The following is a 14411-nucleotide window of genomic DNA, read 5'->3' as shown; positions in this document are numbered from 1 at the left end:
TGCCCTTATAACACGGTTAAATTCCTATTTCATAAAACTAAGAAGCACAGCAACATGTCAGTCCCTAATTAAGAGATTTTTCTTCTTTCATCGGATAATTCATGCGTTTTTTCTGAAACTCGAGGTACATTCAAAGTCCACTTCAATGAGTAAAACCTAAAACCATTTGGTTTCCACTTGAGAAAACAACAAAAACATAGTTCAAGCTTTATTTGTTCTGTTGTTAGTTGTATAAACACATTATGTGCAAAGATCTGCAAACTAATATATACATTGCAAAACAATAAATACAGTTAATGAAATTCATTACGAATATCACATCAGTCAATCAAGCCACTCGACAAAGATGGTAAAAAAAAAAAGAAGTCAAAAACCTTTGCCCTGGCAAATATTTCGTAACATGTAATTATATAAAAGCTATCCTTCAGTGCTCATCACGCACTTTATGTGCCAGATCTGAATATTTTCACGGATGCCGTAACAATCCAACGGCTCAGATGAGGCCTACAGGCTGGCTGACCCAAGGACTTGACTTTCCGAGCCATTTTCATGCGTTTCCTGTGAAAATGCGCTAAAGAGCGATCTATGAGCAGCAAGAATATTGACTTCATAAGGAATGACAGTGAGCAGCCTTCCTGCTGGTTGTCTGACCAGAGGACTGTTATATATCGCCTGACACTTCCATCAAACTCAATCACTGGTAACTTCAGCACTTGTGCTTTGACCGCAAGTCTTCAAACGTACTGAGCAAAGATTTTCAAAACAAAAGCGCTTAAAAAGGAAAACACATACCATCCCTTTTCTTTCTCCCACTGCAACTGCACACTGCACTGCAGTGAACTGCATAAATGGCCCAATTTCTACTGACAGTGATGAAACGGTTTTAGTGTCAAACTCGGTCTGTTCGCTGTAAGTAAGTGAGAACAGCGGAATAAAAATGAGGAAAAGTGCCTTTCTTGCCTTTCGTTGGATAATGTAAAACACTGATCACATGTTAATAAAAATAGGTTAAGATAATCGGTAGAGATACATGGTAAATGTTCAATAATATTAAAAAGTGATGCTTAATTCTCAAGAAGCAAAAGAGACTGGTTTGATGATCCTGCCGACTTGAGATTTCTCTGGAAACAGCGAAAAATTATTGAATCCATAACCAATTAAGTCAGTACCTCGCTCAAGCGTTTGGTCTTCAGAAGAGGCTAAACCATCGGATCTTTCACGCTAAAACAGCCCTGAAAATGCTGTTTTAGTAATACAGTAAGGACATGAATAGCGTTATGCACAGTAATCCTGAACGTTATGTACAAATGGATTCATTCGGTCAGGTGTTCTGTGTCTAAGGTAATTCTTTTGCACCATTTTTTAAAGCCTATTCTACTGAGGAAATGGTTTAAATCAAGCAGAATACTCCTGTAGGCTACCGAAAGAGCGATATGTGAGAGATCGTCACCATCTTTCCATGGTATTATATGTCTTAGGATTACATACTGTACTTTGTTAATGGTATGTTTTACGTCCTTGATATGTGGAATTAAATGTCAAGCAAATACATTACGACAGGCTGGGCGGGTAAACGGCTGTATGTACATGGTCAACATCCCGACTATCACGGCTTGCTTTGATTCAGCAAATCCATTAAGCCAATACTGCAATAACATTCAGTTTAGGGGTCCGTTTTTTGTCTCGTTTAGAAAATTAAGCATCTTCAAGAAGTGCGTTGGTCCATCTAAAAATCTTTTTTTTCCCAGCAATATCTGGAGCAAAGCTATTTGTTCTGTATATCTTCTATCAGAGAAAGTTGATCATTAAATACACAATATTTTATATTATAATATATTATAACATAATATATTATAATATTATATTTTCATTGTTATTAATAATATTTATTTTTTACTTAATGCCGTAGGGTTTTTCTTTTTTTAAGCAAGCCAACTTTCTCCTGAGGGTTTCGGCTGTTCCTGGCAGACAACACTGTAAGAATGATCTTCACAGACGAGAGTAACTCAAGAGAAAGCAGAACCTGCTCTGAAGATTCGTGCACACACAAATAGACTATTACAACATGCTACTTGAAGGAGGTTCAGTTATGACAAAGAACAAAAACTGAAGACAGAATAAATCCAACCAATAACACAATAGAGAGGGGGGGGGGGGGGGGGGGGGGTGGGGGGGAGAGGATAGAGAGTTGGTGTTCAGGAACTCAAAAGTTAATTTGCTGGAGAGGAGAACAGAGCCACAGGTCTACATACAAGAGAAACCGTCAAGAACCACAAAGATTTAGAAGTGTTAACACACTTGGTACGTTGTAAAGTTAGACAGAGAGAAAAGAGCACTATCTCTCTATGTGTGCGCGCTCGTTCAGTTCTTCATCAGGCCGGACCGTCTCCTCGCCAGCTTTGACCTGTAGGAGAACATGGAAAGAGTCAGGTGGACGACGTTAAATACAGAGGTAGTCGAAAACGCATTTGACCGGAGTGCTTTCGACACTTGTGTGGTCGAATGGACCGCCTACTCTCCGCCTAATGACCTAACGTGTAAACATTATGAGAATTTTTCGGTTGAAGACCTAAGTGTTTGAAGGTGTTTGGTTTGAAGAATTCCTGATTTCACCATTCCTGATTTCTAACACACGCTCACAGAATTCAGCGTGGTATTGCGGCTTTCAGAGCAGAAACAAAAGCTTCTCTTCTCTGTATGTTTTTCCATTGTCTACGGTCGCATTCATATAAACTGCGCGAGGTTATTTCGTCCATTAGATCGAAAGATCTGAAAAACCCATACATAATAAATAAATACCCGCCCATAGATCCACCCCTCAAACAAATCAGGACAGAAGTAGTTGAAAGTGGGCAAAAGAGATGGATTAAAACACCAGGTGTAAACGGGAATGTGTCTCCCTCGTAGGGCTGCACGATATATAACATTTTAGCATCAATATTGCGTTGTGCGCATAGTCACATTGCAAGATGTGCGATGTCAAGTATAGGGATCGTAGTGGATCCGTGATCAATACGGGCCAGCTGCACCCCGGATCAGAATGCAGATAATTTGCAAAGTTAAATCATCATAGAAATTAACGTTTATCATTTGCATGTGTAAACGGACATCAAGTGCAAGAGGACTCGCACGCTGTTTTCTGTGCACACACACAGAGCCGCGCAGAAAGCATGTGAACACCCAATTCAGTTCTCTTTCTCTTTCCCTTAAACAGACACGTGCACGCAAAATGTAATTTATATTAGGTCCGTCCATTCGTCTTAAAGGGCCAGCAGCCTAATATACCCGCATGTGATGCGCAATGGTGATCAAACAACAAAAGAGAAAGAGAAAATGACTTTTGTAGCTTTAACAAAAATAAATTGTATTAATTCATTAATTATATTAGTTATATTTCATTTACACAGTAAAGACTGTTATTTTACATTTGATTATTCAATTTCTGTACCTGAATACTGTTAGATTATGTTTGAAAAACATAAAGCACAGCTTACTTCAATTGTATCGTTCTTCTATTGTATTTATCTATGTTTGTAATTTGTTTACTATTTTCTATGAAGATTCACTCCCCAACAAAATCAGCCCAATTATTCTAGAATGATTAATTCTTTTCAAATAGAGCTATTCAAATCATATGGTGAAATTAGTTTTATAATCGCAATATATATTGCAGAAAAACTAAATATCGCAATGTACGTTAAATAGCGTGCAACGCTACTCCCACGTCTACGTCTACTTGTGATCCCATTGACCAAACCGAAACCTAATACCAGGAGTAAACAGGGCCTTAGTTTGATATTTTTTTACCCAATGCAAAGACATTCCTTTTTGGGGCCACTGAATGTTTGCAAAATAAAGGTGGAGAGGACTACACCAGACTGAGTTAACTATAGGGAATCATACCAAAAAATATTGTATAAAAACTTTTTTTTCCTGGTAAAGGTTGGGATGTGTACCTTATCGTTCCTGCTAGGAGTGGGTTAAAGGCATACAGCCAGTCGTTCATGTCTTTGTCATTGTTGGCCTGAAGGAGGATCCCTCTGTGCTTGGTGCACACAGCAAATGTATTGGGTGTCTAAAAGCCATCAAAAAGCAATAATTAAGCATTAGGTGACATATATCACATGACAACAGTTGGTTTTCAAATAGTGAATGAGCTTTACCTTCAGCATGGCCTGCTGGTCTTCGCTGTACTCCACCTGGGCAGTGGATAAATTCAGCACTCCTCTTTCCACCGGGTCCTTGTCATTGTTGTAGATAAACACGTATGGCCGACGTACCACCACAAAGTGCTTCACCCAAGAGTTGGAGCGGGGCTCCATGAAACTGAGGAATCCCTTCTTTGATACCACAGACCTGAGTGAACACAGAAGGGCACTTCAGACCAACATATTTCTTTACAACAAAGTCTCTGCTGCCTCGTTTGAGGAAACTGTCACATAACACAGCCTGAATGATTTAAGTGTACAAATTCGTCTTGATCCTTGCAAGAATGGACTAAACACAATAATAAATGTGTCGGGTATGTCGAAACTCTCACCCAGGTCTCATTTCCTCAATATCAGGCACAAGGTTGAGGAATTCGTGTTTGCCGGCGCGGGCTAGGTAGGACATTTCCAGAATGGGCACCATGGGGAAGTTCTCATAGTCTGAGCATGAGGGGCTGGTGGCACGAGAGTTAGCTTCAGGGGTCCTGGACAAGACAGATGGTTTTAGGATACTTCATATTTAGAAGACTATATTTGGAATTTATCGTTTGTGCTTTAACATCTGAACTGTACCGAGAGTCTGACAGAGAGGGGCAGGTGGAGGAAGGTGTGAGAGTAGCACTGCTGAAACTAGTGACGGATGGATCACGGCCCATAGGAGAGATATCTGACAACTGAAAGAGACAGAAAACAGTTTTTGTTCATTCTCATGTTTCAGGTCATACAAAACTGGTTGTTTTTCACTGTTTAAGGCTTCAGGTTACCTTGCAGTCACTGATGCTGTTGCACATCTGGTTGTATTCACTGTTGAAAGTGTGCGTCAGGAGACGGAGGCACTGCAAATTAAATCAAAAGACATAAACACACATTCCTTCTAATAGACATCCGATATATACACTTTCATTCAAATGTTTGGGGTCAGTCAGAATGTGTTTTTAATAAATTAATACTTTTATTTAGTAAGGATGCCTTAATTATGGTTACAAAAGCTGATCATAATAATAAGAAGAAATGTTTCTTGAGCACCAAATCAGAATGATTTCTAAACGATCATGTGACACTGAAGACTGGAGTAATGATGCTGAAAATTCAGCTTTGACATCAGAAATAAATTTTTCTGAGATTAAGGGTATATTTACACGACAACGATACACTAAACACAGGTGACAACGTTGGCAAAACGATCCCGTTCACACAGATCTGCCAAAAGGACTAAAAAGGCTGTATTATACATGCCAGGCCAGTAGATGGCGATGTCACTTTGTCAAGAAACACCACGCGAACACGTAATACCCATAGACAGTAAAAGAAATGGACACCGCGACCCCATAGACTTCAAAGGGAAAAATTGAAGTCAATTAGAAGCACTCACTTCCTGATGGCTGAACGTACTGCGCTGCCTCAGACTGAGTTTGACGACGTAGATGTGACATGAGCAACCTGTCTGACAATTGTAAGTCCTCTAGTAGCTGTGCAAAGTCAAATCTGAATCACGTTGTTGAAATATTTTGTCCCGTTGCTTTTGGCTCTCTATGGGCTTCTCCCCATGCTTCTCCTTTGACTTTATCGGACTTTATGCCTCCACGTCCCCCCGATTGCCTCATAGACAGTAAAAGATTGCCTGCGAGCTTCTCCTCCTGTCTATACGGTAATTTCTCTACTGTGCGACACAGTCGCGTGGTTATGACGCAATCGTTAGCCTATCTTTTACAAAAACGGCTTCTATGGGGCGATTTGTAAGATACAAGGTAATAGAGCCTTTTATACATTGTTGTGTGTCTTTAGAAATAAACAATGGTCAAATGGAGTCTTTAAACGCCTCAGATGTAAAGATATTCGCTGTCAAAGTGATGCCAAAATGAATGGGAGTCAATGGGATGCTAACAGCAGGTGATGGCTTGGTTAGCAATGGCTGCCCCTATGGAAGGTGCTGGATTACCCCCTTGGTAATACCATGCGTGAACATGTAATACGCATGCGCATGACGTAACCGTTTTCACAAATTCACATTTTTGCACATTTACATTAGGGTGACCAAACGTCCTGTTTTCCCAGGACATGTCCATTTTTCAAGTCCTGTCCTGGCCCTAATATTACAATTTTCTATCCATACAGAGGGGGCATACTTTAAATGTATTGAAATTAATAAAGAATCTTTGAGTAAACTTCGAGTATCATTTGAGTATCTCATTGCCGGGCTGAATGTCCTGGCTTTCGGTAATCAAAATATGGTCACCCTAGTTTACATCGAGACGGTAAAGGCATCTTTTTTCAAAAGATTGCATTTTAAGGCACGAAAAACACAGTTGTCGTGTAAATGAACGGCCAAAATGCATAAAAGGTTTTCAGTTTTCAGTTGAAAACGGTGTTGTGTAAACATACCCCAAGTTGGAATTTCTAAGATTCTACTTTGAAAGTGCAATAGAAAGTTACATGAAGTGGGAAATCTAATGGCAGCAATATGATCACATAAACATGGAGACATCCAGGCTGCACACAGATAAAACTTAGGGAACACATATATAACAATAAAATGCACCTAATTGGCACTGATAAGAATGAAAATAGTCATATAATATATGGTAAACCAGACATATCACGTAGGAATCGCTTATATCTGACTTCAAACGGAACACGGTATTAAAGGATCAAATAAAGAATCATAATCAAAATCACAACAAAGATAATTACAGATATTAAAGTAATACTTTAGTAGGGTCTTTTACCTTAGTGGCCAGCTCCTTCTCGCGGTCTACCAAGCTCTCGATGTCTGTAGAGTCGTATCCGCTGCTCTCACTGGGCGTGATGGCGCTCTCATAGGTGGTGGAGGAGATCTGGGAGGAGATGCTGGTGGAGGTGCTGAGGGTGCCGCTGCTCAGACTGGGAGACAGAGACTCGCTCAGGGATTTAGGAGGAGGCGTCTCACCCAGTTTCTCACGGAGCAGCAGCAGGTGACGCGTCTTTTCCACCTGACAAAGACAGAAATGGACATCAGGGGCTGGAGATCACAACTGCCTTTAGGATATTCTCACACAGATAGACACAGGCAGCAAAAAGTGTGGCAGTGCTAAATCGTGATCTTCTATCCTGACCTCATGCAACTGCTCGATTTTCTCCAGTTCCCACTGGTGCTCCAGGATCAGACTGTCTCCTCTGGGTCTCCAGCCTGCCAGGTTTTCCTCTCCACGCACATACGCCACAGATGTATCCAGAACCTTCCGCCTCCGCCGCTGCATACCTTAAAACCAACAATGAAGTTGATTAATAAAGCAGGCCTATTATAACAATATGCAGAATCATTTAAAGCATCCTTACATTTTTTGTTTTGTATTTTTAGGAAAATCTTACCTGGGCTTCCTGTGTCGGCTATTTTGCACAAGCTAAGCTCATACATTCCAGTCACTTTATTACTGCAAAAGGAAACACATCAGAAAACAGTGTTTGCAAAGTTTCTAAACGCAGAGTAAATTTACGTGCATGCGGAGAGGACTAGAGGACTAGTCTATCAACAATTTTCTTTGATCAATATGATTCCTGCATAACATTGATATGCATGTGTGTTTGACAAGATTTGCTAAAATGCAATTTAAAATAGTTTTAGATGGAGTACAGCATGTCACAAAGCAGGATATGCCCTAAAAGTATTTTAAGTCAACTAACCATCAGAAACATTTCAGCTTTTTTGTCGTTAAAGAAATAAACTTTTTTTTTTTACCAGTCGGGGGTTTTGGAGTAACCACTGCCGAACAGGTTCCTCAGGGAGCGTGGAGGAGAGATCTTAGCATCTCTGGAGTAGAAGACCATGCAGATGTCCTTGGTAATGATGGCAGGCTGGATGCAGTGATCAAGCTGCAGGGGAGTGGTTAGCACACGTCAATGCTGTAAAACCTGCTTCTAAAGAACTAGTCATTTGAAATTAAATGCTGAAGTTAATGCTGACCTCCAGATAGGCTGACAGGGTCATGTAAATTTTCTCTCCGTAGGGAGTGACACGGTTGAGCAAGAGAGAGTTGTGCAGGGAGCTGTCCCAGACAGCCTCAAACCGGTAGAATGTCCTGAGAAAGGAGAAATGCATTCGATTTTAGGATATAGAAGAAATATGAATACATGGAAGGATATTTACTGGTGCTTAAGTGATTAGTTATGCTATAGACTATTTTTTTGAACATGTGTTTGAATGTGGATGTGCTTAAAGACAACATGAAATGACATTCACAACCCATTTTCACATAAAAAAATGTAGTACAGGATGTATCAATTTAGGAATTGACTGTATCATGAATAGTTATTACATTCAAAAAGTTTGAGGCCAGATTTTTTTTTTTTTAAAGAACCTGATACTTTTGATCAACAAGGATGCATTCAAATAATCAAAAGATGAGCAGTAATAAATTACATTTTAAAATATATTAAATTGTAATATTGCACAATATTATTGTTTTACTGTATTTTTGATCAAATAAATGCAGCCTTGGTGAACATAAGAGATTTCTTAAAACATTAAAACATCTTACTGACCCTAAACTTTTGAACAGTATCGAACCTGAACGATTATCAAAAAAATTCTCTCTTTATTTAACACCAACGAATTACTCCCAATAAGGCCAAAAAATATGTATTAATAGTACAAATTAATAAATTACAAATTTTGATTTCATGTTGACTTTTAACTGCACATGACAGTGAAGCATCAGGCTTCTACAATAAATACATTAGTTATGCTGTCTGCAAACTTTCAGCTAACAGAAGGTGCTAATAGACAGACAATCTCACTGTGAAAAACATGAGGTGTAATGACAGCTGTATCACGCACTATTGGGAGATCTCTGTGTCTGAATAGTATGTTGATGCGTTCGAGTCACATAGTGATCAACACAACACAAGAGTGTTGACAGGTGCTACATTATTAGTGATCTGGTTTGAGCTTAAAGCAGACTGTGAGGAAGCGGTGCGCGTGTGTGTGACTCAGAGCTACAGCGCTGTGAAGACTAAGCAAAGACACACAATTTATAAAAACGGACACATGGAGACAGAGAAAGAGATTCGCACAGGTGACTCATCCTCAAATATCTTTGCATCTCTTTCTCCACTCCCTCCCCTCCCTTTCTTGTTCTTAATTCACTGTTTAAATGGCACAGAGGCACAAAGGCTTGTCTGCACCTGTACCTAGACTCATCATTTCAGATTTCAGCAGCTAACAAGCCAAATGTAATAGTGAATGTAGAGTATAATCAGATGAAATGTCAGATCTACATTCATTCAAATGCTTTTTTTAAAGATATGTGGTGGCAAAAGCTCATCTACTTAATAGTTTTAAGGGGAAATACTACATGCAAAAGCAAAATACTTTTATATTAAAAACAAAAAAAATGTAATCATACTGACTGTATATTAGGGCTGTCAAATGATTAATTGCATCCAAAATAAAAGTTTGTGTTTACATAATATATGTGTGTGTACTGTGCATAATTATTATGTATATTTGAACACATACATGTATATATTTAAGAAATATTTGCATGTATATACAGTTTATACATTTATATTATATATAAAAATGTATATATAAAAAATCTTAAATATATACATGCATGTGTGTGTATTTATACATACATAATTATTATACACAGTACACACACATATATTATGTAACAAACAGAAACTTTTATTTCAGGTATGATTAATCGTGATTAATTGTTTGACAGCACTAATATATACATTTTATTAAATAAAGGTTTATTTTCTTAGAGTGGCATAGAAAACATAATACATCATATTATATTATATATTAAATTTGCCAATTTAATGGGCCATGTTATCTTAAAATAAAAAAGGGACAATATATGTTAATTTACAGTACATGCACATATAATCAAATATTACATTAAATAACCATAAAGACAAAAGGGTCTGAGTTTTGGCCTGTTGTTGGTTACATTTAAACAAATGTGGTCTAAATCACTTAATATGCAAATGTGTTTACATTTAATTATGTGATGCCTAATTTCTATATTATTTCAAAAGTTTAAATGGGTGAGGCCCAAACATTTTTTTTAATTTATTTTGCATTTAAATATAGCAAATTATTAGAATAGATTTTCTTTTGCATATTCAACAGTAATACTTCACCTTAATTCATACTATTAAGTAGAATGAGTCAAGAGAAAGGCAGAAAACACTGACACAGATGTAGTACATAAGTCTGCTACTGTTTTACGCCTACAGATCACAAACGTCTCATAAAGCACTTTGTTGGTAAAAATGCTTTATGATCGGGTGGTTCTGATACCTAGCAATATCGCTATCAATAGAAAGGCTGAGCAAAACCAAGAGTCCAACCGCAGCAGGAAAAGGACGAGAACAAAAAGAGAGACAAAACAAGCAGAAACAGTCAGGCAACAGAAATATTTATAAATCAAAAGACAAAAAGCAGCATTCAGATTAAACAGGCAAAGGAAATAAATGAGCAAACGAGAGAATAAAGCAAACTGGCATCATTAAAAGAACACAACATGCACATTTTCAAAATAAATAAGAGCTGTACAGGGCATTGTGCATATTGGTTAAATTGCTGTTTTTCTTTTGGTCCACTAGATGGCTCTCTTGATCCCTGCAGGATTTTTTCCCTCTCACTGATGGCAGCGGTGACTCATGTTCAACATGCTCCCCTGAATTCTAAGCAGTTAGGTAAATGCATTTGCATTAGGTGAGTAGAGCATTTGCAGACCTGCCACTGACTGCAGACAGATCAATTCAACTTAATACTTGATTTAATAGGCCCTTTACTGGGAAAAGGTGCTTAGGTTGTCAAACGTGGAGAGCCAAACACAACATACCTGCTGGAGTTGTGGGAAGATTTCAAGTTTTTAGCTGAGATGATGTTGAGTGACAGGACTGCATCTGCAGCTGAATCATCCACTTCTGGCTTATTCCTGATTCGACCTACAACAGACACAATGATCAATGTCAGATGGCTGTAACCTTTGTCTTGGCTACTGATTGGTCAATACAGCATTCCAGCTGTGCTAATAGCAATTAGATCTTCTATTTAAGATTTCAGAACACAATTTGTACTGACCAACAACCAGCTCTCGGACGTCCTTCCAATGCAGCTCACTGCCCTTCTCATGGATCAAAGTGACTGTTATTCTACGTTGGATGCCCTGAAAACACAAGCCACACAGGTTACTAAATGCAATCTCAATTTGAATCATTTATATGTCCTTGGCTAAGGACAGTGAACATGATCCTTAGGCTAACTACAGATTTCCTGACTGCAAATGCAGAAAGAATTTAATATTAATAGAACGTAGAGACCGAAGAACACAAGTCCAGAGTGCATTGCAATACAGACATTTGAAGATTGAAAGCATTGATAACGGAATTCAAAATTCAATCATATTTGCTATAATATCCAATGGATTATGCATTCATGCATTATTCAAAATAATTTAATTTTTTGTTTTTCAGGCCTATTTTTTGTCATTATAGTACAATATTGTTCCTCCAGTTACATATTTGTATGTATAACAATTTTTTAATAATCGATAATTGTCCTATGTTAAAGCTGCAGTCCGTAAGTTTTGCCTCCTTGTCCCCATCTCTGTTTGAAACCTGCAATTGCAGTTATTTGCGGATTTATCATCTTTACGTGGGCTGTGCATCAACATGGCATCAGCATAACAATCTAATGTTTTGAGGAGTTTGTGTGGATGTTAGTCACCGCACTGGAGTAAATACTGTACTTCGGAATCACAGATTCGCGCTACCAACGGTGATTAAATCGCTTAAATCGTTGTTGATTGCTTAGCTCATATCATATATTATTGTTATACTTTGTTCTCAAATTGTTCATGTTAACAACATCAGCATTGCGTGACTGTGTATTTAGTGTGTATTAGCGTTACCTGTAGATTTCAATTTCTGTACAGTCTAATCTTTTGCTTTTGACTACAGGTGAATCGCCAGTTGTCACTGTCGTTTGGTCCTTTCTGGATTACAATCCGCCATCAAAATGATATGTTTAATTATTCCAGCTGCTGTGAGAAAAGGCTATAAATGATCCGCCACCTGCAGCATCCTCACATGTGATATAGCCTGCCTGGGACTCCTTCTTTATGTATACAGACGTGACGTAATGACGCAAAGACGAACGGCGCCATGCTCGAATTTCCCGCAGAAAACCCACCAGTACCACTCAAGTTATAACATATTATCACAAGTTTACCGTTGTGAATCAGACTACGGTAAGGAGATAGTTTAGAACACTGGCTGGTTATGTACTTGCTCAACAATTGATTTTGGATCATTTTTAACCAAAAATTGTTACGGACTGCAGCTTTAATAAATAAAATAAATAAATAAAACAGAATAAATACCTGGTGCAAAAGGTACGTGCCATGACAGGGAAGACCTCCTGTGTGATCGACTACAGCTGGGATATACCTATAATAAACAACACTTCATTTATGTGTGCAAACATTTTTTAAATATACCGATTCTCTTTAAATCCTGCTTACTGGGGCAACTGATTAAAATCATTTTAACCAGAAATTTGGGCCCTTTATGCAGATGTCAATGTGGTTCACTTACTCTCCAGTGGGCTCCAGTTCACTGATCTCGAACCAGGCCAGCAGATCATACTTGCTCACACACTGACCCAGGTTGGACTTGGTAATGGTGTTCAGTTTGGTGGCTGGCACTGCAAGGTAAGTGGAATATTAATAGGGCGGGAATATGGCACCATACGGATAGATTTAAACTAGCCTATTTTTTCTATAATTTTTTTTTTGCTGAACATGACAGATTAACAATATAAGCATGAGTCACGTAATGTGAGAAAACGCAAAGCATCAGCTTAAAGGAGTGTCATTATGTAGACTTTGGAAAATCAGCCACAAGAAACTCTACACTACATCAGGAAAATCAATAAAGCTGATGTGTTCCTAAAAACTTCAACTAAGGGGCGGAACTCCATTTCCTGGATTGGTCTGTCAGTGTTTTTGGTGGGAGACAATTGTGCTGGGGAAAAGCTGCAGGAAATCTTTTGCACAGAGATGGAAGAAAAACACTAGTGTAACTGTTTGTCATTTGTGAAGAAAAAAAATCTTGAGGGAAGCTAGCAAGAGAATATGGAAAACACCCAACATGATTTAATTAGCACTACAGCTTCAAAGTAACACAAAAGGAAACACGAAGCAGCTGTCGTTGCAGTCTAGATCAACCAGGGAGTGTGACACTTAAAAACACAGCAGCTCAAGGAATAGCTTTCATAGCTTATCTTCAGCATTAGGAATATCTACATTTAAAAGAACATCCACTGGGATTCTGTCATTGGGTAGGGATGATGGGCTACAGTACATTAAAGCACAGCACAGAGCCAAACACTATCGATCTAAACTACTCTGCGCCTCTGAGGCTCTGTACCAACCGTCATGTTTGGGCACTCTGAGAACGGGGCTGTTGGGTATGGGGAGGAAGGGGAAGTGGGACAGCTCATCTACCCCTTCCTCCAGACTGGCGACGGCCGTGGAAGCCAGTGCGTTTGCATGCTCCGAGATTGTGTCCAACACTTGGCCGTGCACGTACCCGCTCATCAGGTACCTGATCAACTCAATCTTACGAGCATGGTCTGGGCGGACGACCCAGGAGAGAGTGGTGAGGATGTGGATTGGAATGAAAAAGACAGAGATGGAGTTATATGTGAGAAATGGAAAAGATAAAGAATGTAGGGGACCGCAAAAGGTAATTGGACACTTCATAAAAATTCATGAATACCTTTGCTTAAAACTTAAAGCCGTAATATGTCATTTTTCGCCGCTAAAGGTTGCTTATTCAAAACAAATGTGTAGCTTGATGACGCCTTGATCTTTTATTATGCCGCAGACGACCGCTTCCACTTTTTCATGCGTATGCGGAGTAACGCAGCACTGTTTTATCATATTATATACATGCGAAAGTTGAAAGTTATGCTACTCTGTGCTTTTGCTCTGCAGCTACTATGAGACACGTGTTGCATGCTGCAGTAAGCTAGATCTACCTATTTGTTCTACCCATTATTCTGAGATTAATTATTTTGTTGATTGGTGTGACGCACATTTTTTTAAAATTAACATTAAGAAAACAGGAAATTATTTTTGATCCTAAGGGAATTGGGGAATATATGCCTGTATCTGTTCATAATCATGAAATCAATCAAGTGCA

At 38.7% G+C, this 14411-nt stretch overlaps 1 protein-coding gene across 1 annotated transcript in view; it reads right to left on the bottom strand.

Moving 5' to 3' along the window:
• Positions 1–2223: 2223 nt before the first annotated feature.
• The window catches only part of kif1b (kinesin family member 1B), a 79943-nt gene continuing 67755 nt past the window's right edge, over positions 2224–14411 (bottom strand). Inside the window, 15 exon segments of the mRNA XM_079802424.1 lie at positions 2224–2404; positions 3957–4075; positions 4164–4356; positions 4541–4693; positions 4782–4882; positions 4973–5044; positions 6935–7177; positions 7301–7446; positions 7557–7618; positions 7924–8057; positions 8149–8263; positions 11045–11150; positions 11287–11371; positions 12587–12653; positions 12801–12909. Of these exon segments, the coding sequence (XP_079658550.1) occupies positions 2362–2404; positions 3957–4075; positions 4164–4356; positions 4541–4693; positions 4782–4882; positions 4973–5044; positions 6935–7177; positions 7301–7446; positions 7557–7618; positions 7924–8057; positions 8149–8263; positions 11045–11150; positions 11287–11371; positions 12587–12653; positions 12801–12909 (1748 nt within the window). The 3' untranslated portion in view covers positions 2224–2361.

Source organism: Gobio gobio (assembly GCF_949357685.1).
Source record: "Gobio gobio genome assembly, chromosome: 21".
In the NCBI taxonomy this organism is placed as follows: Eukaryota; Metazoa; Chordata; class Actinopteri; order Cypriniformes; family Gobionidae; genus Gobio; species Gobio gobio.
This window is presented reverse-complemented; position numbering and strand designations above follow the sequence as displayed.